The 26,818-nt window shown below is 42.3% G+C and overlaps 1 protein-coding gene across 3 annotated transcripts; it reads left to right on the forward strand.

Annotated features, from left to right (window-relative positions):
• Nucleotides 1-7,120: 7,120 nt before the first annotated feature.
• KLF5 (KLF transcription factor 5) lies at nucleotides 7,121-26,502 on the forward strand. 3 transcript variants are annotated; one of them, XM_030234356.2, is made up of 4 exons: nucleotides 7,121-7,259; nucleotides 10,256-11,132; nucleotides 12,246-12,305; nucleotides 24,577-26,502. In XM_030234356.2, the coding sequence occupies exons 2-4, from the start codon at nucleotides 10,268-10,270 to the stop codon at nucleotides 24,753-24,755; spliced, it is 1,104 nt and encodes a 367-aa protein (XP_030090216.1). In that variant the 5' UTR covers nucleotides 7,121-7,259; nucleotides 10,256-10,267; the 3' UTR covers nucleotides 24,756-26,502. The 3 variants fall into 3 exon arrangements, with proteins under 3 accessions (XP_030090216.1, XP_030090215.1, XP_050827622.1); XM_030234355.2 differs by lacking the exon at nucleotides 7,121-7,259 and adding an exon at nucleotides 8,168-8,395; XM_050971665.1 differs by lacking the exons at nucleotides 7,121-7,259; nucleotides 24,577-26,502 and adding exons at nucleotides 8,168-8,395; nucleotides 12,880-23,018.
• Nucleotides 26,503-26,818: the final 316 nt, after the last annotated feature.

A 26,818-nucleotide genomic window follows, 5' to 3' on the forward strand; every position in this document is an offset into this window, starting at 1 on the left:
CCAAAGGAAGCAGTGTCTGCCTCCATCTTGAGGTGCAGCTCTCTCCTCTGGCTACACAACCAGTATTCCCATAGGCACTGCCAATGCAGGCTCAGCAGCTGAAAGGTGAGGGACTGATTGCACCCCAGCTTGAGCTGTGGATGCTGAAAAAGACTGAGCGCTTCAGTGGAAGAACCCTGTGAGTATAAAAGCTCTGCAAGGTTCACCTTAGATGTTTAGACACCTAAGAGTCACATCTTTCTTGGCCATCTGAGGAATCTAGCTAACGAGACATAATTAAGCCATGAACCCTTTCATGAACTTTCTTCATTTGTATCTCTACTGAAAGATGTATAGTTCAGAAGTATCCCACATACCAAGGAATCTAGGGAATTGTTGTTTCAGTAGACAGATTTCCCACCTTCATTATTTATTTTTCCCCCACACTTAATAAAATTGATCAACTATTATGTTTTCTTTTAGAAAGGCAAACAGCTTGTTGTCAAAAAACAATCAGTGCCCTGGCATGAGATTTTATACACCAGGCTGGCAATATTCCATTTTGAAAAAAGTTGAGACTTGTCAGTTAGCAATTTCAGTCAAAAAGGTTGAGCTGAATCCAGCAATATACTTTGCAAAAAATGTGTTTTTCATAAACTCTGTTATATTTTGTGACCAACTTTATCCAAAGGTAATTCAGCAAAAACTTGTTTTTCATTAGTGTATACTGAGTGGATAAATAATGCTATATATTTAATAGATTCACACACTGACTGTTCACATTGAGCTGCTCAAAATAATGTCACACTGCAAGTTCATAATTAGCTCCATCATTTAATTTACATTTTCAAAGTATTGGTTTTAATTCTATCTTTCTTAACAGAATTCTGGAACATGTCTAATCAAAAAATTACTGAATATCAATTCTGAAAGCTCACTGACCATCTCTTTTAAAACTCTTGGTGTGAAGTTTTCCAGACATGCTCAGCTAAGACCATAAAGAGTAGCTGGTTTAATATGCTCTTGAATTACTGTTGAAATGTAAAGTATTTTGTCATTACATGATACAAATACATTTCCTCCTCTTTCCCCAAATGCAGCACAGAAATATCTAGCATGGGTTTTTTTCTCTTTGCTTATCAACAATTCTGCATCATTTATCTAAAAACAGACAATTGTTAGAGTTCTTAATACATTTCCTTTTTTAAGTGGTTTTTTTTTTCAGTGCGGGTCATTGACTTCTTAGGCATCTTTCTTTCTCCATGTTATTTTTCCATAATAACTGCCATCAAAGTTATATTTGCTGTTACTAGTTCTTCTCCCAGCTGTTGAGTGTCTATAATTATAACTGCTTCACAAAATGCCCTCTAAAGAGGCAGAAGGCAAAGGGTTGTTTTTTTGAGGAAGAGGTGTTTTGACTGCCATGGGATGGTAGACTTTGAGGACTGCACTCACCTCACTTAGCCTACAGTTTATTTCAGCTTTGTCTAATGCAAAATTTGCCCACCCTAGATGCAAGACTGTTTGAGTACAGATATGGCTTAGGTTTAGGAATTATGCAGACATTGGCACTAATAGCATGAACTCTCCGGCCAAAGCCCTAAGGGTAGAGCTCCATGGCACACTGAAATTTAGGTTTCTACTCTTCTCTGAGTGTGGCAGCTCAGGTCCCACAGGGAACATAACCACACAGGCTCATTAGCTCCTCTGGATAGCCACAGCTGTCTCTCAGGGCCCCTGTGCTTCTCCAGGATCACAGTGAGCAGAGCACTGTACCCTGCAGATATTGGCCTCTAAGGGCCCCAGAATCTTCTCTGAGCACCTCACAGGCAGTTGATTAAGGAGCTAATCCTTTCTTCCCCTACTTGAAAGGACATTGCATAAGAAGTGAAGGAATTTTTTTCTGACCATATCCCTTAATTATTTTTCCTCTCAACATCACGATTTAGTTCCAAATGTGCATTCATTGCCTGACCTCATTGTGCTCCTAGGGATCGTTAGCCTAGCATTGCTTTAATGCCCTCCTAGCTTGTCCAGCCAGACCATCCCCTCTGCCATGTCCAAGCCTGTGTAGGCTCCATCCCCCACCTGGCAGACCAGTATTTCACAAGACCCAAACCACTCTCTACTATGTTATTTCTCTAATCAGGAGATTTCAGCCAAAATACGCAATTACAGCAGCTTTACAGTTAGCGTTTGTTAACAGATCCTCAGCATAAACATTCTGGAGCCAAAAAGTGCTTTTTTTAGTAGTAAAAAATGTGGGTTTGTCTCGCATATTCAAGCAGTTAAAACACCACATAAGACCACCTATTGCTAACAAGCATTGCCAACACCGTTTGCTCTTTTAAAGCAGACAGCCTCTGCATTGGACAGGGGAGGTGGAAGTAAAGAATGGTGATGGCTCCACCAAATATCCAAGTAATGGGCAAACCACCTTGCCAAAAAACTGTGAATGTTATTTTTGAAGTACATTAGCATTTCAATTAATCTTGTCTCATTCCCCCACATGTACAGATTTCCATCTGCTCTAATAGTACATAAATAATTAAATGACATGCTGAAGGAGCGTGTCGTTGTCATTTCTGGCCCTTCCGTGCAACAAGTCAGAGCCAAGCAGCTGTACGACAACGGATGAAAATACAGGAAAGACTCATCTCCTAAAGCTGAGTCAGTGACCTGTTGTTCTCAAAAAGACCTGTTGTAATAAACAGCTTCCAGTTCAGACATACTCTGAACACACAGAGGTCAAAAAATAAATAAACTGGTAGCAATAAATTCTTTTCCTGTATTTTTTTTTCATCAAATGGGCTGAAAATATTTGAACTCTACCTGAAACCTAAGTAATATGAGGTTGTTTTCCTGAAGTTAAGGCTTCTTAAAATCTGACTAAAGATTGGGTTCAGCTACTGAGTAAGATGTCTTGTTCCCTCCAGACAGGTTGATGATTCTTAATCCAAGAATTCAAGTAATGAGCAGTTGAAGTTTCCATCTTGAAACATCTGTTCCGCCAAGTCAGCACTGGCCTTGATAAATAGCAAATCAGACTGATCCATGCAAGTGTATACACACATGCTCAAGTTAAACTTGAGGGAAAATACTTGAACAAACCTCTGCATAGACAGATTTATATAATTAATCAGTAATTAGGCTTTGTACAATGCAGACTGACTCAGGTCAAAACACAGAAAATGCAGACATGGTAGGATCTTTACCTGTTGCTGCAAAAAGTTTTTTCAAAGATTGTTTGTGGGTAGGTTAACATACCTTTATTTAGTTGTCACAAACCTTCACTGCTATTTTAACTTACTCATCTTGCAGTGGAAGAAAAATATGTTTAGCTAAAGGATGAAAACAAACCACAAGTACAACTGCATCTGCGTGCTTTTAGTAATCTCAGCAAATTTTAAACAACTATAAAAGTTTGCTTAATTTTTAACTGTGCAAAATAAAACCTTGCATACACCTCTCATTTTATGAAGTCTGTACCACGATTTGCAATGGTGACTCTCCCTGAGCCTGCAGAATAAGGGAGTAATTTCTTTTTGCAATTTTGTTATAATCTTTATATCCTAAAAAACTGTCAAATCCAGTTCTGGAGTCTCTCTGTTGAGAAGGTTCTACCTGATGTGATGTGCCAATTCAATTCCACTTACAAAAATGCCAAGCTAGTTCAGGAAGGTACACACTTCACTCCCAGCACAGCAGTAAAGAAAGCCTGACGAACTCCACTGGAAATGGGAAGGTTTGACACAACTGTCCTCTAGAGTATACAGGGAGGTCGGCAAAACAAAACCTCACTTTCTGTACATGCTTCAAAATAAAGCCTTCTCCGTAGGGAACTAGAGGTATATTTCCTGATTGTAAGGCTTTGCACACTAGAGCAGGGGTGGAACGAGATGACTACTGAAATGTCAAGAGGGGAAAGAAGTCAAGATGAAATGTGGTTTTACTCAAATGCCAGGCTGAAATAATTAAGGAGTGCCATTTGTTATTTCAGCAGGAATATCCTTCTCTCCATATGGTCCATCACAGTATTTCTGGTACAGTGAAATGAAAAACGGGAACTGGGCTTGCCTTTCATAAGCAAAGGGAACACCTCCGTAAGCGAATCCTGAACCAGCAGGAGATAAAGGTGCACAGGAATAGACTGTCATTTCATGATTTCCCACATTGGCTTCAACAGAAAGTCACCCTGCTACATTCCTTGGTGTGGTGCTGCTGGATTATATAGCGCGAGTGGCATTCGCAAAGCCTGTCATGAGTTAAGATGGTACCTCGTGGCTGGTGCAATCCTGTCTTCAGAGGAAAGTTAGCACAAGAAAACTAATGACTTTCTTAAAGTAAAAGGATTGTGTTAGCTCTTTGGAAAGCTAGAAGTAAAAAGAGAAGCCATTTCTTCCCTTGGGGAGATGGAGCCTAATGAGTGGCCAAAAGTACAGACAGCTACTGTTTTGCAAGAAGTTCATGCCCACTTCTCTAGTAAATTTCTGTGAAAAAATGATGTGGGTATTTGCTGAATCAGAACAGGCCTCTCAATGTGTTAAAAGCTCCTGGAATTATCATCAGACATCTTCCTGTGGCTTTCAAGCCTGGCATAGTTCAGCTGAGGTCCTTGGTTTTCCCTCACCTCTCCATTATGAAACAACTTGTCCACATCTTCGCAGTCCTTCCCTACGCCTCCAAACAACAAGTGCAGGTCCCTGTAACTCTGGCCCTACTCCTCCCAGCAGGACAGTGGGACACCAGTACCCTTCCTAAGAGGTATGCCTTATGGAGCGATGAATTAGGAAACCAGAGAGTGTGTCTGTATCCTGGCCCCCCTGCTGAACTCCTTTGCTCCCAACCCCACTCCCACAAGGCAGTGCTCTGCTCCTCCAGTGCCAAGCTCCCAACTGCCTGGGACTTGACATTTGTTCTTGTTTTCTCCTGTCTCCCCTAATGGGCATAGCACTACTAAGCGAATAGGAATGTACAGAACAAGAGAGTTCAAAGTAATTGAGTCTACATTCATTCAGAAAGCCTGGATCCTTGCCCGCTCAGAACCTGCAGCATCGACATAGTTTCAGAAAGTTTAACCCTTTTCCCCTGAACCCAGTAATGCTCTCTCAAGTGCAGGGTGTTGCACTTCTCTTGCCACTGACTGTGGACACTGAAGTGTCTTTCACACACCTAGCTCTAGGTGTTTACCAATCAATGCTTTACTCCTCCTTTCCTTTGCTCTGCGGGATTATAACTAAAGACCTTGAACTGTCATTTTCAGAAGATGCCCAGGGACTTGTGTTGCAGAGGAATGATTATTTAGCAAAACTACTAAACATATCTGCCTGAAGTCTTACTTACACAAACTCTGCTGGGTTGAAAACAGCTTACTCAATTTTCTGCTGCAAATTCATCTGTTAAGGTGTAAACTCACTTCTACCTCAGTCTGCAAAATTAGTGAAGAATTAGAAACATTCCAAATTTACTACAGCTCCAAACTCCTTTTTTTTCCCTTATGATTATGAATTATTTCATTATGATTTTTTTATTATGATTAATTTTGAACAAATTCTCATTGCAATTTCATTTAGGAGATGACATTAGTTGGCAGCCTTTTATTTACTTTAAATTTGTAAATAAAAAATAATTTGTTCAAAGAAGTTGAAAATCTAATAACCATGGGAATTCTTGAAATGTCCTATCAAATAATTTTTGTGTCTGAATCTAAAAGTGCGTTTATACTATCTGTAAAATAAGAAGTGCAGCAATATGTAGGTCAGATAAGAAGTGAATCAGAGCAGGAACAAGAGCCTATCTGACTTTCCTGTTTAATTCTTAGTTATAGTAGAAAAGTCAAAATAAAAAATTGCTCTTTAAAAATTATATAGTCTTTAGTCATCTTCCACTGATTGTTGCTTGACAAAAGACTGTCGGACATAGAAAATCAGAACCACAAAAAACATGGTGATGGGATAGGATTTATTCATCTGCAGTTCAGACCTAATTACATCCTTTCTAAAAAAATTAAAACACATTCAGAGATGCTTCTGAAAATGATTACACACAGAGCTTTACTCTGTGATACCATTCTAATTAACCTGCCAAAGCTTTTACCAGGGCAGGCCCTTTATAAATGCATATATATAAAACAAAGCAAAACAAACAAAAATAACACAAACAAACAGAACTTTTAAAATTATCTGTTTATCATTCACTTAATTAGATGGAGAGAAAAGATGCAAATAAGGTATGCAGCTCTAAGAAACACTTCAGCTACTACAGCCACAGGATTCATATAAAAGTCTGAAGGTTACCAGTACATGCACAACATCAGACGCTGCCTAGTCCTACACTGTGCCTGATCTGTAAGAATTTGTTTCCAGACAGCAAAGTGTAGTATTGCTAGTTTTGTACTTTCAAAGCTGTTAGAGAGCAGTTTATATTAAACTTGTCCTTTCAGATGGTCAAAAACATAGTTTGAAACCTAACTGGATTGACACCGGGGACATGTCAGGCATTCAAAAAGCGTAGTTTGAAGTTTAACCTTAAACTAGGGTTATGTGAAGGGCATTCACAAAAAAAAAGACATGATTTAAAAATCTGATGGGTAAAACACGTGTTCCTAGGCTTGAGTGGGGAACGAAATGCCAGCCATGAGTCTTCAGTAAAGGACATTGAAGTTGCATATCGCCTAAACGGGAATACGTGTTGGTGTCGGATGGAAATGAGCCTGCACGGCTTTAAATGCGGCGCTGACGGGAGTAGCCGGATCTACGTTAGTAATAACAAGCAACAAGAGGCTACATATTGCTAAACAGACAGTTCGTGTAAAGAAATGTTATGCTGGGCTCTCCCCTGGTTCTGTAATTAGCTTTCTGCATGCAGGCTCTGAGACATCCTACTCGCTGTGGACTGGGCGGCAAAGAGGAGGAGTGCCAGGCTGACCAGAAAAAAAAAAAAAAAGCTTTTTTTACGTTTTAAAAAGAACCTTGTCTGTAAATGATTGGGGATAAATACGGGGAGGGGGAGGCTGCCAACATTTCTGTGGATTCCCAGACTCTCTCCCTGTAAACCGAAGGCGCAGAGCTGACAGGGCTGGGAGAAAGGTGGAAAGTTTGTGCTTTTTTCCAAAGCTCCACTACATGCTGTACTTTTCCCATACGACGTGAGCCGGTCGGTGTTGCACGAAAGGACGGCGTCCCTCCTTTTTCTGCTTCAGCGAAACATGCGGCAGCTCAGCTCACCGTCCTGTGTCTACGGGGAAATATGCTCTGCGTCGAAACCACACCTCAAAACAAGTAAATAGAAACTTGCCTCATTTCGGCGGGGGGGGGGGCACGGGGGGAAAGACAAGGTTCGATCGTCGCTACCTCTTTTCCTCTACCCGTCTTCCTCGTCCTCTGCGCTATTTCTCTAAAATGCCGGAAAACTTCATTTTCACAGTGTACGGGGTGAGGAGGGGGCGGGTGGATGCGTACTGCCGGGCTGATAATTATTAGCAGCAGGTTTCGAGTACGAGTTGCCTTCAGGACAAAAAATAATAAATCTGAAAGACTACCTTTAAAACCCTTTTGAAGATGAAAGGTAGGACAAGACAGTTGTTCTAAAGTGCCCACATTAGCAGCGTTTCTTTACAAGACTATAAATAATAGTACAAGCACGAGAGAAGCCTCGGCGGAGCGCCGCACTTGCTGAAAATCCGCTTCCACTCCGGGACGAGTGCCGCGCCGGCCGCTCCTTTCCGGGGACTCTGCGCCGGGCATCGCTCCCCGGCTGCTGGCCGGGCGGTACCGCCCTGCCGGAGCCGGCACCGGCACCGGGATCGGCTCCGCCATCACCGCCGCGCTCGCCGGTGCCGCCGCTGCGGGGCAGGGCCGAAGCGGGCCGGGCCGGGCCGGACCGGGCGGCGGGGAGGAGCTGCCCGCGCTCCCCGTAGGCAGGGCGGGCGGCAGGGCCGGCCCCCTCTCCGGGCTGGGTGGGGTGTAGGGGGGGCCGGGGGTGGAGTAGGGTGAAATAGAGGCGGGCGTGTGTCACCGGGTAGATACCCGCGGCCAGGTACAGGCGGAGGCACTGACGATAGCGGAGTGGATGCGCTCTGGGCTGGTGCTCCTGGGGAGTGAGCGCACGAGTAGCCACCGCCCGCCCGCCCGGAGCCGCCCGCGGCTCACTCGCCCTGCGCCGGGGCGGGCAGCCCGTCCGCGCCGCGCCCGCCGCCAGCCCCATGGCCACCAGGGTGCTGACCATGACCGCCCGCCTGGGGCCCGTGCAGCAGCCCGAGGAGCCGGTGTTCGCGCAGCTGAAGCCCGTGCTGGGAGCCCGGGAGGCAGCGATCTTCCCCGGAGAGGACCTGAAGCAGCAGCCGCCGCCGCCGCAGCAGCAGCAACAGCACCCGGGGGGCGGCGGCGCGAACCTGCCGGCGGAGGAAATGGTGCAGGTAGGCAGCGAGCAGCGCTCACAGCCGCCGGTGGGCACTCGGTGCCCGCGCAAGCCCCGGAGCCGCGCCTCGCCCCAGCCGGAGCGGCCGCTGCGGAGCGGGCGGGACTGGGTGGGGCCGGCGGACACCGAACTCCGGGGCTGTGGCGGCAGCGGCAGAGTGTGCGTGTGTGTGCGTGTGTGTGTGTATGCATGCGTTCGTGTGTATGTGCGGGGGAGCGGCCACGCCGCCCATCCCGCCCGTGCGGAGCGCCGCGGAGCGGGAAGCGCTCCCGTGCCCCCGCCGGCGGAGCGCGGCGAGGCGGCCGGGGCCGTCCCGGGGAGGCGGGGGGAGACGGGCTGCCCCCGTGAGTGTGTTGAAAGCTACAGCTGCTGCCTTCGCACTTGCCCGGCGGCAGAATTAGAGCGGCCGCCTGTCCTCCTCGCCCACGCAAGGAGTCATGTTCGGGGGGCGGGGGGGGGGGAAGAGCACGCGACTCACTGGTAACGGGGGACTTCCCAGGACTTTGTGCCTGTCCCAGGAGGCTATTTGGGAGCGGATCCGCAGGCAAACAGCTGGAGGAGCTAAAAGCGGGAAGGTGCCAACCGCAGCCAGGCTCCAGCCCGCGGACGGTGCCCGCTCCAGGGGCGGTTCCCCGCGCCCTACGAGGCAGCGGCGTTGCCCGGGTCCGCGGAGAGGGAACCCCGGTGCCGGGCAGCGCTCTGTCGGGCGCTGCCTTTCGGTGATGTCTTCCCTAAGGAGTAAATAAGTCCCCGTCTTCAAAGCGAGCTGCCCTCGACTCGTAAACAAGAGCTGGAAAAAGTAGCCTGGCATGTCGGGGCAGATCCAGATCAAAGGGACTGGAAGGCGGCTGTGTTTGTTTGTGGTGTTTACCGGGGGTCTTTGAAGAAAGCTCCTAAAATCCACTTTCGGGCAGAGTTGCTGTTTGTCAGCTGCTTTCGCTTGTGGGGTGCTAAACGGGTCTGGTATGAGCGCTCTCTTGACAGGGCAGGGGGGAATGTAGCATTTGCCCACTGAAGACTGCATGGTAAATATTTTGCCGATGACTGTACACCAGTAATGTATAGGGCTCCAGCCACCCACGGATTCCCTCGTACTACTGTGCTAAGAGGGTGATTTTCCAGTAATTAAAGAGCTCTCCGAGAACCGAGGCATGGATAGGGACATGTTTATCACGCTATTAGACAATTACACACTGCATAGATTATTATTGGTTTAAGTGTAGTCCTGGAGACACTTTACACAAAGAGTATTCTGATGCAGTCAACCCGTCTCCTTTTTACTTGATATTATTAAATAGTGTATCAAACTTTACACTTGGGTGTTGTATTTCTAATTTAATCCAATTTTTCTAGGGATGACAAATCACGGAAGTATGTTATTTATATATATATATATAAACATTATTTGAAGTATTAGTATTCAGATAGTCAGCTGAGGATGTGGCTTTTACAGTTAGCATTTCAAAGAGAAGCGGGTGAAACAGATAGGCAGTCAGTGAATTCCAGAGCAGGAGATATGCAGATTAGGCACAGTGCCTGTCACTTCTGCGCCTCACACTGTCTTTTAGGCATAAAAGATGAAAAGTTTGTGTATGCTGAAACATCAGATCTGTCTTAATGTGCGAATGCTTTGTACCATGACTTTATCTCCTCGTCCTTGATGATGTTGATCAGCGTGCTGATTGTAAAATCAAGCAGGTTTTCATTAGTGTGAGCATTCATAACTTCCTCTGTAGGTGTCTTGCGGCTGCATGAACAGCATTGCCTTTCATTTGTAAAGCCTCACATGACTTGGATGCCATCATCTTTCTTAGCTGGTAAAAAATCATGTGGATTATGGTCTGTTTTGTCTTTGTAGACGAGATGTGAAATGGAGAAATACCTGGCACCTCAGCTCCCGCCCGTTCCCGTCATCCCTGAACATAAGAAATACAGAAGAGACAGTGCCTCGGTTGTAGACCAGTTTTTCACTGACAGCGAAGGGTTGCCTTACAGCATCAACATGAACGTCTTCCTGCCCGACATCAGCCACCTGAGAACTGGCTTGTACAAATCTCAGCGACCCTGTGTAACCCACATCAAGACAGAACCGTCTTCAGTCACCATCTTCAGTCACCAGAATGAAACTACTGCCCCTGCCCCTGCTCCCACTCAGGCCCTCCCAGAATTTACCAGCATCTTCAGCTCCCACCAAACCCCTGACGTGAACAACATTTTCATCAAGCAGGAGCTTCCTACTCCAGATGTCCATCTTTCCATCACGCCCCAGCAAGGCCAGTTGTATCAGCTCTTGAGCTCGCCGGATTTAGACATGCCCAGCGCCACTCCTCAGGCAGCTGTGATGGACTCCCTCAACAACGTCTCCATGCCCTCAGCCATGGCGGGCCTTAACACGCTCTCCTCGGCTGTTCCACAGACTGCAATGAAACAGTTCCAGGGCATCCCCCCCTGTACCTACACCATGCCAAACCAGTTTCTGCAGCAGCAGGCCACTTACTTCCCTCCTTCACCCCCAAGCTCAGAGCCTGGAAGTCCAGACAGACAAGCAGAGATGCTGCAGAATTTAACCCCTCCTCCATCATACGCCGCAACTATAGCTTCCAAGCTGGCAATTCACAACCCGAATCTACCAGCGACTCTGCCCATAACCCCCCAGAGCATCCAACCTGTCAGGTACAACAGGAGAAGTAACCCAGATTTGGAGAAAAGACGTATCCACTACTGTGACTACCCAGGTAGGTAATCTGTGCCAGAAAATCCCAGCTTTTGCAATAAAAAAAACCAAGTGTGGATAATAATGGATAAGGTATAAGTGGTTTTCTTTAGCTGTGGTCTACGCTAGAGAGAGTCAAATAGTTCTTTGTCCAAGTAGAATTTGTCCTCATTGTTGTTTTGAGTGGAAGACTCTCACATTCGTTAAATAATTGGTATTCTTCATGTCATTTGTCATTCTCTTGAGCTTATTTTGCCATGTTACATAATAGAGACTCTGTAGAAAATAAAAAAATTAAAATTTTGGGCTTTGCTAGTGTAGATCAATGTCACTGTCTAGTATTCATGATGGAGCAGAGGCCCAGTTTGTCCAGTGCAGTACAGCTCTGTTTGAATTTTCTGGCACTGCAAGAGTAATTTCAGCTCCCGGTAGCCAAGGCCACAGCCATTCGTCCCTGTTACAAACAGGAGATTCAACTGCCTTCATAAATCCATTAAAACCATCTCTGAAGATTGTCCACAGATGGATTGCCTTCTGCACTGGAGGAGAAGAGGGATCTGACTGTAAAGTGTGCTTTCATGTACGTGATCCCAGACACAGGGCGTGCACACCCATTGTAAGCACAGAGGGAAAGTGCTGCTCCCCCTTTGCCAGCCCTGGGTGCCATGTCACAAGCTGTGCCTTACAGTAAATGCCCAGTGAAAGAGTTGTGTTGAGCCCTGGGTGACAATGACACGGAGTCTGGCTTGATCAGGTCCTCTTGGAAGTTTTAAGAAAAATTATCAAATATTCCCCCCCTGCTAAGTTGTTGACTTACATAGCAGGTGTTACTGTACATGGATTGTAGCAGCTATTGGCCTATATACTACATCACAAAGCAGTAAGTTGACCAGAAACATACATGTTTTTCTCTTTTCTGTGTCAAGCAACATATCTCTAGGAGCATTCTATATAGAATTTTGCTTCTAAATGGCAAAAATCATGCCAAAAAGTAATAAATGTGTCCAGAGAGTACCCCAGCACTGAATGAGGAAGTTTAAACATAGTGTAAAGCGTTTCTGTTCTTCTTACTGAAGCCTCTTTGCTTTTTTTTTTTTTTTTTTTTTTTTTTTTTTTTTTTTCTTTTTTTGTTTAGGCTGCACAAAAGTTTATACAAAGTCTTCTCACTTAAAGGCGCACCTGAGGACTCACACAGGTATGTATGGACTCGCTCTCTCGCTGTCTCTCGTTCGTCCGCGGCTGATGCGGTTTCTGACAGAGCAGGCACGCTGGGTCTGCCGGCTTCTCCCTGTTTTCTCTAGGGTGGTGTGGACAGACTGGCAGTTCAGCTACAAAATACTTGAGGATTGGTCAGTGAGAAGTAAAATTTGTTTTATTGATGCAGTTTTGTTAAACTTCAATGGAACTCAAAATAGCTGACAACGAAGTAGATGGAAACTTTCCTTTTCAGTCTAAAATGCCATTAGAGTGTTAAAAAAAAATCTTTTTTCTTTCCCAAATAGTGAAATAAACATAGTAAAGACGTTCTACTTTTGAAAATTTATCTGAGTAGATAGAATTTTCTGGCTTGGGCTTTCTTTCTGACCTTTTGGGATTACTTAATCTTAGAATTTTTCACAAATGTCATGAAAACTCCCAAGATATGTCCATTTACTTTGTACTTGCCATTAAGTGGGCTTTTTTTTTTTTTGAAAGACAAGTGGTTCTCCATGTTTATTTTTTTTAAAAAGGCACATAACTTTGATTTTTAAAATTTTTCATTTTGTCAGGAAAAGACATCAAAATGAAGAAAACTAAAGGTGTCAGTATGTCACAGTTGTTTTTTTGTACCCCGATCAAACTCCGCTTGCAGCTACAGAGGCCATCCCTGTTCCTGGACCCGCGAGGAGCGGAGCTGGGGACGGTGTTGGTTGTGTGGGCACGGGAGCTGTGAATGCTGAGGACAGTGGCTGGGAGGTGAAACTGCCCCAGATGCTTTTTCCAAGTGTTCACCTGCTGAGGTAGAAGGGAGAAGGAGAGAGGGAGAGAAGGAAAAACACATAGCTCACCACCAGCCCGCCTGAAGCTGTTAAGGACAGTTCTTTGCTGGGATCTTGGTACAGAACCACTCATGTTAAGTTGGTGAAAAGTACATGACTGATTTTGTAAAGAAATTAAATGAAAGGACTGTGACTCCTGTTTTCAGAAGTGAGTGTGAACCCTGGTTCTTTTATGCATGGGTTTAGAATCAGAGCAAAACACGAGTCACAGTTCAAGCAACTTTGTTATTGAAGCGGACTGTGCCATTCAAGGAGTGAGTTTTCACCTAAGTTTAAATCAAACCTTGTCTGGAGCTATGGTCTAACAAAATGTTTCATTATCTCTATGGAAACAAGGACTTCTGTTCAGCAGCTATTATAAATGGATTGTTAGATTGTTGTAAAGAAGTTGAGTATGTCCATGCTAAGTGTTACTAAGGAGAGTGCTTTCAGAAATGAAAGTTACCTGTCTTGTACAGTAAAAAATTAAAAGCAAGTGTAGAAAATTATTGTTTTGCATTAGTGACAGGCCAAGCACCAACGCTGTTAAAAGTATTAATATATAATCACTTGCTAGTAATAAGTTTAGTAAGAAAGGAATATTTTAATGAGGCTGTAAATCTGAGTAGTGTCAGAGAGCAGAATCCCAGTTTAATAAATAATCTGTAAATTTAAGTGTACAATTTCCACTTGCGCACTTCAGCCAGGAACTAAAATACCAGTTTTAAATTTCTTGATTGCTATTATAAAATAACTAGGAAGAGAGATAAAAGCAAAGCTTTAGTCTAAACATTAACACTACATAGTCAGCATTTGAAATGAATGCTTTTCCCTTTTTTAATCAATTTCTGTCTTTTTCTGTGCCTTGAGAGGTAAAGACTTCAGGGTTAGTTCTTGTATGCATAGAAATACATACCTCATGGCTAGCATATATTGCTTAGGGTCACTAATGTTTATTGTTGCCTTCACTTTTTTACCTAGAAATGTGGATAAAATGTGCAAAGGTCAGAGGAGCTGATGTATTCATGGAAACAAGAATGTTGTTTTAGATAAAAATCTAGTGAACTTAAGCAGGTCTGTAATACAAAGGGTCTTCTGGGGAGGTGAATGAAGGGATAAACTGTCTAAAGCGTGCATTACATGCAAGAATGTGAGTCCGTATCCTGTTACCTGCAGTATTTCAGAGTTTGGATTAGTTTAACTCTCCTGAATATTCACTTCATACTTGAAGAATTCCAGCAGTGATTCTGATCTCTGCCTTAACATACGATTGAAGTGTAGTTCAAGAGCCAGATCTCTGACTTAATGTTTGATTGATGAAGGAATGCCAAAGTAAAGGGGTGCAAACTCAGGGAAATCTGTGAAGTTGCTCAGCCTTCCCCAAGACTGCAAGGGAACCTCGCTATTGATCTCCACAGGGATCGATGCCGAGGGCTAAATTAGGGGATGTGCCTCTGTGTATCCCATCCCCCCAGAACTGTGAATTCATACAGCACTAATAAGTTTTGATTTTTCGGTTTTAAAACATTTTTAAAGGACTTTGTGAAGCTTTTACCTTCAAAGTGTAAAGCAAATGTCACGTAAGCCGTTTTAATAAAGTTGTGTGTGATATTCTTTCAAATCCCTTCAGGGATAGCAGACCTGTTTATCTGGCTAAACCCGTTCTTTAGTAATCATGGACCACTGAAGTTGTTCTCTCCTTATTCTTAGTTTCTTAACAATACCTTTTAAAATTGGCTGCAGTCTCTCTCTCATCCCAACCAGTCCCCGCCCTTCTCAGCAATCTGTCATCTTAAAATAAAAGAGCCTGCAGCAAAGTTTGTCTGCCATTAAAAGTCAAGACAGACCTCATGGTTTTCCTTTTGTATTGGAAAAGCTCAGCCTTTTCACAGTATTTATTTAGCAGCCATTCTCTTCTGAAAGGCTTTCCCTTTAGTAGATGATGTTTGAGAAACCTAAGGGAAATGTTACTTTTGATAGATGGAATGTAGGCTGTAGTATATTTTTTCTTAGTTCAGATATGAACATACTGTCAGATTTTATAAATTACATCTGAAAAAAAAAAAAACTATAGGGAACGGGCTGGAGGAACATACCCCTATCTTTTTATTCTCAGGTGTTCCCAAGCTGTTTACCTTACACCAGGTCAGGTGGTATAAAGTGATATAGTTTTGCTGATTTAGTGTAGTTACACTGGACTCTTGGTGTTGATCAGGAACCCAGTATTCTCACTAAGAGCTGAGATAGGGTTATGTATTTGTACTGGTTGCTGAAGCAGGCACGCATTTTTCTTTCCCAACGTAATGCTTTACCATTTGTTCACAATGAAATAAATTTCAGTTGGTAAACTGGCAACCCCAAAACAGAATATGAACAAAGGTTCAAGTGTTGAAAAAATACAGAACATTGTTTGTCCATTTCCATGCAGTTCTGGAGCAGATGTGTGGTACGTTTTAGTACCTTAAAGCACAACATAAAAATATCATACCTGAATTTGGTGTTAGTTACTTCTGAAACAGGTAAAATGGTACTCAGTATTTTAAAGTACCTATTAGAACAGCTTTCAAAACGGGTGGAATTTTTGGCCTTTTGAAGCAGATAGTTTCTTTTAAAATAACGTTGCCTGTTCGTCATGGAACAAGTTTTGTTTCGTACCCAGCATTGTGCAACTGCGGTATCTAATGTGTAAGGGGGTTGTGCATTTATCACGGGCTGCTCAGCAGCAAAGCCACCTGAAAGCTGGGGCATAACAGCTGTATGTCCAAACTGAAACATGTGCCCAATCTCCGGGAAAAGCAGTTATTTGCATATTGCAGATAAACTTCATTCAATTCTTCTGGCATCTGAGTATATACACATCTATATCACGTAATCATTTAGAAACAGCAGTCCTATAACGTGTCCTTTTAGATTTTTTTATCTGTCTAACATTTGGATTGTGGATGTTGACTGTTGGCTGTGCAGGCACCTGGAGTACCGTGCCTCTGTGCTACCTGTAATGCTGCAGAACAGCTGGCTGCAGGGTCAGTGGGGAGGTTAATTATTTCTGTGAGCAGCTGCACACTTCAGAATTGTGTATGTTTTTAAGAGGAAAATCTGTGATTGTTTTGAACACATCAAGGCACGCGCATTGAGGACATTTTCCAGCTGCATACTGGTTTTCCGTATACAGAGTCTTTGTACAGGCACGTTCTCTGGTCACATGGTGGGTTTGCCATTAATAGTTTCTAGCATTAACTGCAGAACTATTTCATCTCTATCTATAGATCTAGCTTGTATTTGGTGATGGGAAGTGGAAGCCGAGATAACTCAAGAGAAATGGCATTTCCCTAATGAGATGCACTCAAAATACTTCCACTGTCCCTGGTTATTTCAAATGTTTATATGGGCATGGAACAGCTGCTGACTTGTGCGGTTTGTCAAGGTGTTAAACGTTTTATTTTATTTTAGATCTCTGCCTCAATAGATCCAGAATTAGACCGATGGTGCATCAGGGTTAGAACCAGTTGTAAGCAGTAGACTTCAGCAGTCCCTGGGACTTGGCACTCTCAGTTCACCATACCTGTATAGGGACACTTGTTCAGGGTGGTGTCATTTGCCCAGGAATTCAGGAAGGGAAAAAAAAACTATAGGGAACGGGCAGGCTGGTTTGGAAGGGAAGACAAGTAGTAGTTGGGCTCCTGCTGGAAGAAAAGTACAAATGAATTTAAATCATGCTGAGACTTTGGTGAGGGATTTTGCTCATGGTGTGCAAATGAGGAGTGGAGGCCCCAAAAGACTCTGCCTTGCTCACGGTTGCAGCCATAGCAAACCTTATCCTGAAATGGTGAACACAGCAATTAAGTAATACTTCTGTGCAGATCCAGCTTCTTTGACCTGTTGAATGGGTGAGTTGCATAGATTACACTTCAAGGAGCTGTCAGTAAATGCCATCATTGATAGAGACCATAAGGAAAAATGGAAGAGAGCTAAAGAAAACTGTTGACAAAGTGCATTAAAGTGCAGTGTTGCTAGACACTGCTGAAGGGTATGTTAGTATCTTTTATTTATGAATTCTGCTAAATCCATTAGTTGCCTGTGTGAGAAATGGAAGTACATTATTTTCCTGTGCTAACCACAGTTTAAGGGAAAATAATGCACTTTTTTCAAACACTTCATGAATGATCGCAGGCCTTGGGAATAATTGATCTGGTTCTTTATCTGAAGTCATAAGCAGAATGGAAAATGTTTGAATGTGTTGCTCAAAAGAGGTTGAAATGGTAGCAGCATGAACCTAAATTTTTATTTAAATGTTACTGATCATTCTCACCGTTATCCACGATAACATTTCTATGAAGCAGGAATTAAATTCCGAGGTGTCAGGTGAGGGTATTCCAATTAGATTTTAGATACTGAAAAGAAAAGCCTAATATTTTCTTTTTGATTAAAAGCCTAGAAAGTCCCTCTAAGCGTGACAGCTTAAAAAAACTGTTGTTTCTGTCAATTGCTCCCTGAGAGGATTAAACTTCAGTTCCAGGATATTTGATTCTTGATAAGGAAACTGTTGACCTAAGAGACCAGCTTTAAATATAGTTCAGTTTGAGACCGCCCTACATAGGCTAATAGTCCCAAGATTCACAGCAATTGCCAGTGATTAAGACTTTCCATTATTTGATCAGACATTCCTTATTGTAATTAATTTCTGAGACTTGACCGGAACGACTGACTCCTGGTTCCAGCCAGGGTAGTGTGTTGCTTGTTGTTTGTTAGATGACCTGCACCTCCCATTGGTGAAAGATTAGAAACATTTAAGTAATGTCCTAGTTTAGTCTGAGTATCTTGGTAGCAGCATTCCTGTCCTGTCAGGCTGCATTATTTATATTCAGAGATCTCTTAACAACTCTGATTAAGGACATATTAAAACCTTAGATTTTGACGAGTGTACAGTGCTTTGCTTTGAGCTAAAATACCTTTCATGTATTGCCTCTTTTTTTCCTTTTGGTCTATGTGTGCATACAGTAGATGGAAATCTGGAAGTTTAGAGTATGCATTTAATAAATTCCATTTTAAGAGCACCTCTTATCTGACTGTACAAAAGCCAGTGTTATTGGTGAGAGAGCTAAAGAGCAGTTCTTGTACCACAGGCATAGTTGTGGAAATGTGTTCTTCAGCACAGGATGTGTAGACACAGCCGTGCACCCCAAATGGGTTGGATTTCTTATAAACCTACTTAAAAAAATTCCTTTCCTCTGTGTTTGCATATCTCCTTGAAGAGAGACCACCTCTGTTAAGACAGAATGTTATAACAGAAAGAAAATAAACCATTGCACAGGGCAGTCAAGATTCCCCACTAATCCTTGAACAGCATAAGACAACACTTAGCAAAATAAGTGTGCTTCAAGCACTGGTGGGAGTGCTGAGAAGGTAATGCCTTCTGCACCTCTGTAGTCAGACAGTGAATTCCTTTGGCTGTCCTCTTTGATCACCAGTGAGTTATCTTTTATTCCTGTTCATGCTTCATTTATCAGTGACCGGACTTTGTGCTGAGCTTAAAGCTCTCTGTTACAAAATTCCTTAAAATGCTGTTTCATGGTGCAGTAGTATTTAATAGTACCCCTTCAGCCACTGCTATAGCAGGCACAGACCTTATTGCATTTAGAAGTGTGCAGCCTATGGTGCTCATTCATACCATTTGTGGATGGATGTTTCAAGGACTGCGTTTGTTTTGTCACACACAGAATAAGCTGGATGTACCTGGCTTGCTATCAGTCCTCTCATCCATCTCCATCTTGGACAACTGAGAATTTTAGTGCACTAAAGATCTTTTAAACACCTGAGGGATTACTTATTTTGAAAACCCAGCTTTTTGTTCTTTCTCAAAAAAAAAAAAAACCAAGACCAAACCTAGAAGCTGCTTTTAATGATGACTACAGCACTTAGCACTTAGTCAATAAGAGAAAGAAAATCTGATTTTAGGTAAATGTTGGGAGCAAAAAACTTCTGAATGCTTGCAGACATACACCCCAGTAACCCGGTCAGAGTTTAAAACTATGCTCCTGTTAGCTAGGGAAACACTATTTCAAGCAAATTAAAACAGAAAAAAACATTTCATTTGTTCTTATTTTTTCTAAAATTTGAGGCTATAGCATTTCAGGAAATTAAGACAACTGATGTAAACATGTGAAAAATTTGAAAACAAATGCACCAGAAATCTTTGAGACGACATAAATCTGTCTAATAATCTGTTTTAAAGCTGAACATGATAAAGGTTGTGCACATAACTGGTGCAGTTTTTGTACAGAAACTTCTGTTTTGCCACAATTTTATCACACCTACCTGAATATTTTTTAAGGCCAACCACTTGCTGCTAGAAATAGTTCCGTAATAAGCACAAGTAATATTAAAATGATTGCAAGACTGGAGGTGGGGGGGGATGTCTTTATACTTTTATACCCTTTTGAACTGTAATCAGCTGTTGTGATTTTGGAGTCTCTTAAAAGCATACTATTTGTTATTCCTTAAGGAAGCTCCGAATTCGCTGCTCTGACAGAAATTTCTGATAGGAAACAAGTGGAGTTGCAGGCATTGGCTGGTGTAATATCTGTATTTGGATTTCTGCATACCAATAGAGTTACCTAACTTTAGGTTTGAAAATCCAGCCCTTGCTGTTTACAACTTTTTTTTTAAAGAAAGCCGTCCTGGCAGTGAATTGTAGAAATAAAGTCATACAACTCTTTGGTGAAATAAGGAAGCTTATTTTCTTGTTAATGGAGAGACTCATCAATAACAGAGTCTGTCAGTGACTTGTGTTTTTCCAAACAATTTTAAACAGAAACATGTTCTTGAGCAGAGGCTGCGTGTTGAAGATAGAGGGTGTCTCTCCCCCCCCCCACGGGTGGCACTGTGCCTTACCCAAATGAGCACAGCCACGAGGGTCGCTGCCAGCGACTAGAATTAAATGTTAGGAAAGCCATTGGTGCGTTTTGACACAAATGAATCCAAAGATAAGTTAAAGGGAGAAGAGGCAACACAGTGTGTGTACTTTACTGGTCCAGACCACTCTCCTGTGGTATTGATAAGAAACCCGAACCATGGGATCTGCTGGGGGAGATTTTATCTGTTGAAGTGGCTGGCTAGTGTAGCACGTTGTATGTGAAGATCTAAATGCCTTTTTGACCTCCTTGTTATCTCACAGCATTATGAATAATTTTTTTTTAACAAATAGACACTTTGGAAGCAAAATAGTCTTCTTTCAGGTTAAACTCCCTTATCTCTTGCTGCGTGCTTTCTTTGAAAAATCTTCCAATCTAAACATTAGGGCTTAAAATTTCTGTGCTCAAATACAAGTCTCATTCTCGTGCTCCACAAATGTATTTTTTTTAAACTGGAGAATGGATACATATTAAGAGCTCAAGAACTTAAAAATATATTTTGTGATGCATAAGCCTAGCAAAATATTTTAAACCATCGATTCTGGAAGGAGGTTGTGCAGAAATCCAATTAAACTTATGAAATCCCTATCCTGTTGAAGTATAATTTAAAGGAAAGCAGTTCTGTTTCCCAGAAGTGCTCTCTATAATACTTCTGGCTTGGGAAGAAAGGGTTGGAGTGTGCTATTTGGCTGGAAATCGGTACCAGCTTCCTCCATGGTGTTTTAGTTGAACAGTGTTGACATTCTAACAAATCCCGTGGAAGCTCCCCTGAAGTGGAGGAGTTAGCTGTTTTCTTGCTTTTACAGTGAAATATCTGTTTGATACCATGATCGTGTTCCAGTAACTGAACTGTACTGCCCTCGTGTTTGATGACCAGTGGCATTCTTGGTTGAAGACCCTATAGAAGCCCTAAATTGCTGGGCGAAAACCAAATACTTCTAAAACTTTACAGCTACTGTATTTCTCACAATCATGAAAGTAAACAAATCTTACATTACTATGTAGCCAACGAAAACAGTGGATAAAGAGTTCAGTGTCCCTTGTTGTGTATACCTAATTTTTTTAAAAGTAAGAATTCAACCCAGATTTCTCCAACCTTTAAAGTCAGCACAGCAAAGAAGTAGGATCACTTCAGAAAAATATGTGAGACTCTTTTCCCCTTCCTTGAGAGAACTTAAAACCAAATTCTTATTTCTGCTAAATGACAAAAAGCGTGTGTATAGGTTGAGAGAGAGAAAACACTACCAGCTAGTTGTTCTTCTGCTTGCTTTAAAGGAGTGAAAATTAATCTCCACCTACTTCTTTTTACCCCTCTTCCTCCTTGCCCAAAAGGAAAACATTTGAAATTGATTCAGTTCTTAAATAAAACTTTCCAACGGAAACTAGCATTACAAACATAGATATTCAGTATTTTACCCCTAGGATTTATTCAAAATAATCTGGGCCTCTACACTGGCACTAAAAATATATTTTCCAGTTCTCACTGTTGGCCAAAGCAGGGGTTAAAAGCAGCGTTCTGGCTTTAATTTCCAGTACATAAAAGTAACACTATTAAAACAATCTGAGTAAGGCACCAGCTTGTTCCTGTGCTCATCCCCTGAGCAGTGCTTGGTTTAGCTCAGGTCTGCAGCAGTCTGCCAGCAAGGAGGAGTGGTGCTGTTCTGCATGGCACCGCCTGAGCTTGTCCCCGGAGCAGCGCTGGTGTCCAGGATGATTCGTGGCTGTGGCAGGCAGTGGTGTGACCATGACAGTGTGGTGAGCTGCTAAACAGCGTCTCTATAAAGTGGAGTGCCCTGGAGTTTGATGGGGGTCCTGGCGTGGGACTCAGCATTGCCTGGGAGGCTGTGGCAGCCAGCAGGGCGCAGGGATCGCTGCTGCCCAGACTGCTGGCACACCGGCACTTCCTCTGCCAGGAGCCTTCACAACACCTGCTAACACTGCTCGCGTGTTAGGAAGGGTTTTAACAGGGCACAGCTTTTTTTGTTGCTGTTTGGGCTCCGACAGGGTCAGGTGTCACCTACACAGGACAGCTTTGAGGCTGCTTTTACAGTGCAGCACAGTCCGGCACTCAGTGAAAGTTGCGTGTATTTCATAGCTCCTCAGTGCCAGACTTGGAAACAGATCTTAATCTCTGGGTCCCCGTTCCAGTCTAGTCGGGCTATTCCTAGGCTTTTGTTAACTAGTGCTGTTTTCCTGACCTTTTTACTTTCTCTGCCATTCCTTGTATAATCCCGCAAAACACAAGAAGCATTTGGAGCAGATGGAGGCCTGACTGTATATGCTCTCCCTGGACAGCGAGGGTGTCAGGCTCACAGCACTGTGAGTTCAGCGTCAAGTATAATGTGGCAGCCTTGAGTGAAAACTTTTAAAGAAGAGTTTAAAGGAAACAGGGAGAAAAGGAGAAAGAAAGGAGGAAAATAAATAAATACACTGTCTCTAAATTAAGACATTTCAAATACAGGAGTAATACTTCTGTGTAACCATGTGCTTTAACACAGAGTGTTCAAAGATCATTTCCCTGGTGCTGTGCCTTTGGATCAACAACACAGCTTTTTACAGCCTCCATTGTTAACCCAATTAAAATACATTGAGGATCATCTATAAAGTGCAAAAGATCCCTCACTGAATAGGGACCTTTCCTGTCCTTCTACTGTGGAGATCAAATGTGTTCTCAGCTGGATTCACTGGTGTTAAAAAAGCTTTACATACTGTGTTTGAATGAAATTTGTATTTTAGCCTACAGTATTGTTGCATGGAGCAAAAAAGAACCCGATATGATAGATCATTCCCATCTTCAATCAGCTGCAGAATTTACTCTGAGTAAATTCAGCTGTGACAGAAATCTGTGATGATTTCTGTTCTAATTTGTGGTCCACCAAATAATTACAAGCTCTGTGAGAGGTGATGCCAGGCTCTTGTCTTTCCTAAGGAATGTTATATTTCCACCATGACTTCAATAAATCCCAGTTGCTGTTGATGCAAAGAGATTGTTGGGTGGGTGGGTGGGTGGTTAGTTTTTCGTGAAAAGGTCTAGTTCTGGTTCTGACATCACCTGCCAGTACAAAGTCGCATCCCCATTATGAGCAAAGGGCTAGTTCTCCACTCAGTAGTAGATGAAAACTTTCTAGCTGATCAGACAAAGCAGTAGAAACTCCCAGACAAAAGCAGTTTCATAATTTTATCATCTGCATGATAAATAAGTGCCTTTGAAGTAATGTTTTGGAGCTTCTCAGGTGGTGTTACCTGCATAACTGAGGCAGAATAAGCACTCTGATTGCAGGTTGCTGACCCCTCTCTTTCTTCCATGTTCGTGCGTGGTAGTGGAACAGGGAAAAGTAGGAGACACTTCACTCTGCAGTAGGATTGAGCTGTCAGTGCAAAGGTTTGGGACCAGTGGGGATGTAGGAGATTTGTAAGATGGATTAAAAAGAACTGTTTGAAAAGCTCAGTTTTGGTCAGTTTCTATTCCAAATGAAGCTACTGCCAAGTGCTTTCATACACTCGGTTTTCTTTATCTTCTTGACATATTTGTCAAATAAATACAAAATATTATAGAAAGCAATTCACTCTGCCAGCTGCAAGGTGTTTTTGTCAAACAACATCAAACATTAACCTCTTTATTTATATGAAGCTTGCTTGTGTGGTGACATCATGCCCACACAAGCTGCTAGGCAGGTGTACATACACGTGTAAAATTATGGTTTCACACAGAAGTTATCATGGCTTTGTGACTGCATATTTCTGCCATTTCAACAAACACCTGTAAATGTAAGCATGCTTAAAATACTGTGTTTCTAGTTCTAAAATACATGAGCATTTCAGGTGCCTGGGCTGGTTGCTGCTGTAACACAGCAAGTTTTGAGATGCCATGTTTCTCCTGTGTCAGTATAGACTGCTGAAGGCAGCAAGAACTTGCCATCTTAAAATATGGCTATTTAAGCACCTGATTAAAGACATTTTATTCTGAAAATGGTGCTTTGAACTTGGAGGTGCTTTCTCCTATTTATAGCTAGCCCCAGGCAGGATACCACAAGTTTTTATTGCTTGTGACATTTTAGGAAATACTATCCCTGTTGTGTTTGCAGCACACTGTGCCCCTTTCTTCACACATCAGGAGCTCTTGAACAGATCTGCACATTGCGAAGAATCCTTATAGAAGTCTTCTTTCCCATTTCAGACCTCTTAAAAAAGCAGTGTATAACTTGCCCATTTTTGAAAGGTGCAAGTTAAGTTAAAAACCAGGCTTGATAGTCACATGAGACTGCTTTTTTTATCCCCTACTCCCTCCCATACTGTAGTGAGTGTAAAGGAGCAGGTTTTGGTCTCATGCAGGTGTATTAACTCTGCATTTCTGTACCGTAGCTCTCTCCAGTTTGCATGTTTGAAAATTTTGTACGTTTTAATGAAGTATTCAAATCCCATTTTCAAGAGCTGAAAATACAAAGGGGCTGTTAGTTTGGGGCCTGATGAATAGACTTACGTCCGTTTCTGCTGAGGAGTGGCAGCTGACGGTTCCATGTCTTGTGCCCTGTTCCAGGTGAGAAGCCCTACAAGTGCACGTGGGAAGGCTGCGACTGGCGGTTCGCGCGCTCCGACGAGCTGACGCGCCACTACAGGAAGCACACGGGGGCAAAGCCCTTCCAGTGCGCCGTCTGCAACCGCAGCTTCTCCCGCTCCGACCACCTGGCGCTCCACATGAAGAGGCATCAGAACTAGGAGCTGGACTGGTCGCAGAGGCTGTTCTGTATCTATGCAATTTCCTATTGACTCTCGACATACAACTGAAATTAGTTGAATTTTTGAGTGTATCCACTTAAAAGAGATCTCAAAAGGAACTGGAAATGTATATTTTGTATATTTATGCTGAAAAAGGGAAGACACTGTATCACGATTACCGGAGTGTTCAGTCGTTTGTTTGCTTTCATGATGTATATGGCTTTAGTCAGCAGGTTTCATCTCTTTACAAGTATTATATCTCAACACATTGCAGCTTTATACTTTTTTTTTCCTCTTGCAGTGTTTTGACCAAAGCACTGTCATTATTGTGACAGTGTTTAGTAAACAAATTAACAAGAGGATGCAGATGAATGCACACAGTGGAAAAGCCATGAACTGTAATCTGTCAGGTTTTTACTGGACATACTTAAGTACATGTGGGGTTTTTTTTTAATGTTAAGCCGTTCTGTGGATATAAAATACATAGAAAAATTCATAAACAGCCATAGAACAAAGCATTTTGTTCTGTGTGTTGCATGTTTGCTATGACAAAGATTTTGTAAATATGCAAATCAGCTTTTTAGGTTTAATACAAAAGTTTTCTAAGAAACATCTGAAAAAAGCAGTTGTTTTACATTTGATAACTTGGCACATTTATAAAAAAAAGTTACTTAAATACCTCTCAAAATAGTACCAATTTAGTCAGATGTTTTGTACCTGTTAACTCAATGGTGTGCACTGAATATTCAAAGCAGGAATTTGTTTTCAAATTGCATAAAAGGGCAAAACGTGGAGAATGAACTGTAAAGTCAATGTTGGAAGCTGAAATAGTGGGGATAGTCAAAATGAACACAGAATGCTAAACCTCTTACCATAAGCTAAACTTAGTATCACTTTAAAAAGAAGGATTTGGGATGCAGTTTTCATATACAGACATACTAAGCTGGTTCAGCACCAGTATGATCTAGTTTCATGTGGATGTTGGATGTAATTTACTAGAAGGTAAAGGATACAGTAATTTTTTTTTAAATTACAGTGCAGTTTAGTTAATCCACTGTTCAGATTGACACACGCAGGGAAAAATTTACTGCTTACAGAAGTAGCTGAAATTCCACAGAAGTCAATGAAATGGTGCCCTTTTATGCTAACAATGACTTTGATCCACCGTGCTCAGCCGTGAAATCTTAGATGGAGGTAACAAAGATGAGGTTAGACCAGGTAGGATTTGGCCAGACAACAGAAGAAAACCAAACAAACCTAAGAAGTGTCTGAACTTCACAAGCCGTAATATTAAGCTGTCAACCAAAGGCTAGAATAGACAATCAAAATACCAAAAAAAAAAAAAAGGGTCTTGCAGGAAAACCTAGCTTTGTTAAAACTGTTGTTTGTCTTTATTTATTTGTGGTATATGATAGACTCTTCTTTTTTTAAGACAATTTTACGTATACTTGATAAATTATAGTTTTGTTTGTTATAGTTAGAAATGTTGCTCTCAATGTAAATAGTTGAAAAACGATGTAAATAATTTTGTAAGGCTTCAAATGTTTATACGTGGAAACACATGCAGAAATTGGTTGCTGTTTTGCTTCTTTTGCCTCCCCCCTACCTTATTTTTGTATTGTGGTATTTCCTATGCAAATGATGGAGCAAACAGCTGTATAGTTGTAGAATGTTTTGAGAGAGAATGAAATCGTTTATATATAAAGACTTTTTTTTTTTTGCAAAATAAAACAAAGTGCCTAATGTGTGTGTGCGTGCATGTGCTTTCTCTAGCTCCTGACAATGAAAGTTCTGTGTTCTGCAGTAAAAGCTGGAAATCATGACAGTATTAAGCAAAGAATGTCTAGTCTACATAGGGACTGCCTCTTTGGAAAGTACCTGGCACTTCTGCCTCCTGCCCTGATGAAAATTATACATGTGAAGGGATAAGGGTTGGTGCTTTTCTGCTATCTGAGCTTAAAAGGAAGTGACTGGTTGCCTGAAAACGGTTGCAGTTGTTCATCCACAGTAGCGTGGTTGGAAATCAAAGGTACCTGTTGGCTGTATAGAGGTATACAAATTCC

Source organism: Serinus canaria, chromosome 1 (genome assembly GCF_022539315.1).
Source record: "Serinus canaria isolate serCan28SL12 chromosome 1, serCan2020, whole genome shotgun sequence".
Taxonomy (NCBI): Eukaryota; Metazoa; Chordata; class Aves; order Passeriformes; family Fringillidae; genus Serinus; species Serinus canaria.

What these genes read in the sequence shown, in the direction of transcription:
- KLF5 (XM_030234355.2), top strand. Translation starts at nt 8,183, where the DNA reads ATGGCCACCAGGGTGCTGACCATGACCGCCCGCCTGGGGCCCGTGCAG. An exon ending in CGGCGGAGGAAATGGTGCAG is followed by an intron (nt 8,396 to 10,255) that starts GTAGGCAGCGAG and finishes TTGTCTTTGTAG; the next exon opens with ACGAGATGTGAAATGGAGAA. An exon ending in GCACCTGAGGACTCACACAG is followed by an intron (nt 12,306 to 24,576) that starts GTATGTATGGAC and finishes GCCCTGTTCCAG; the next exon opens with GTGAGAAGCCCTACAAGTGC.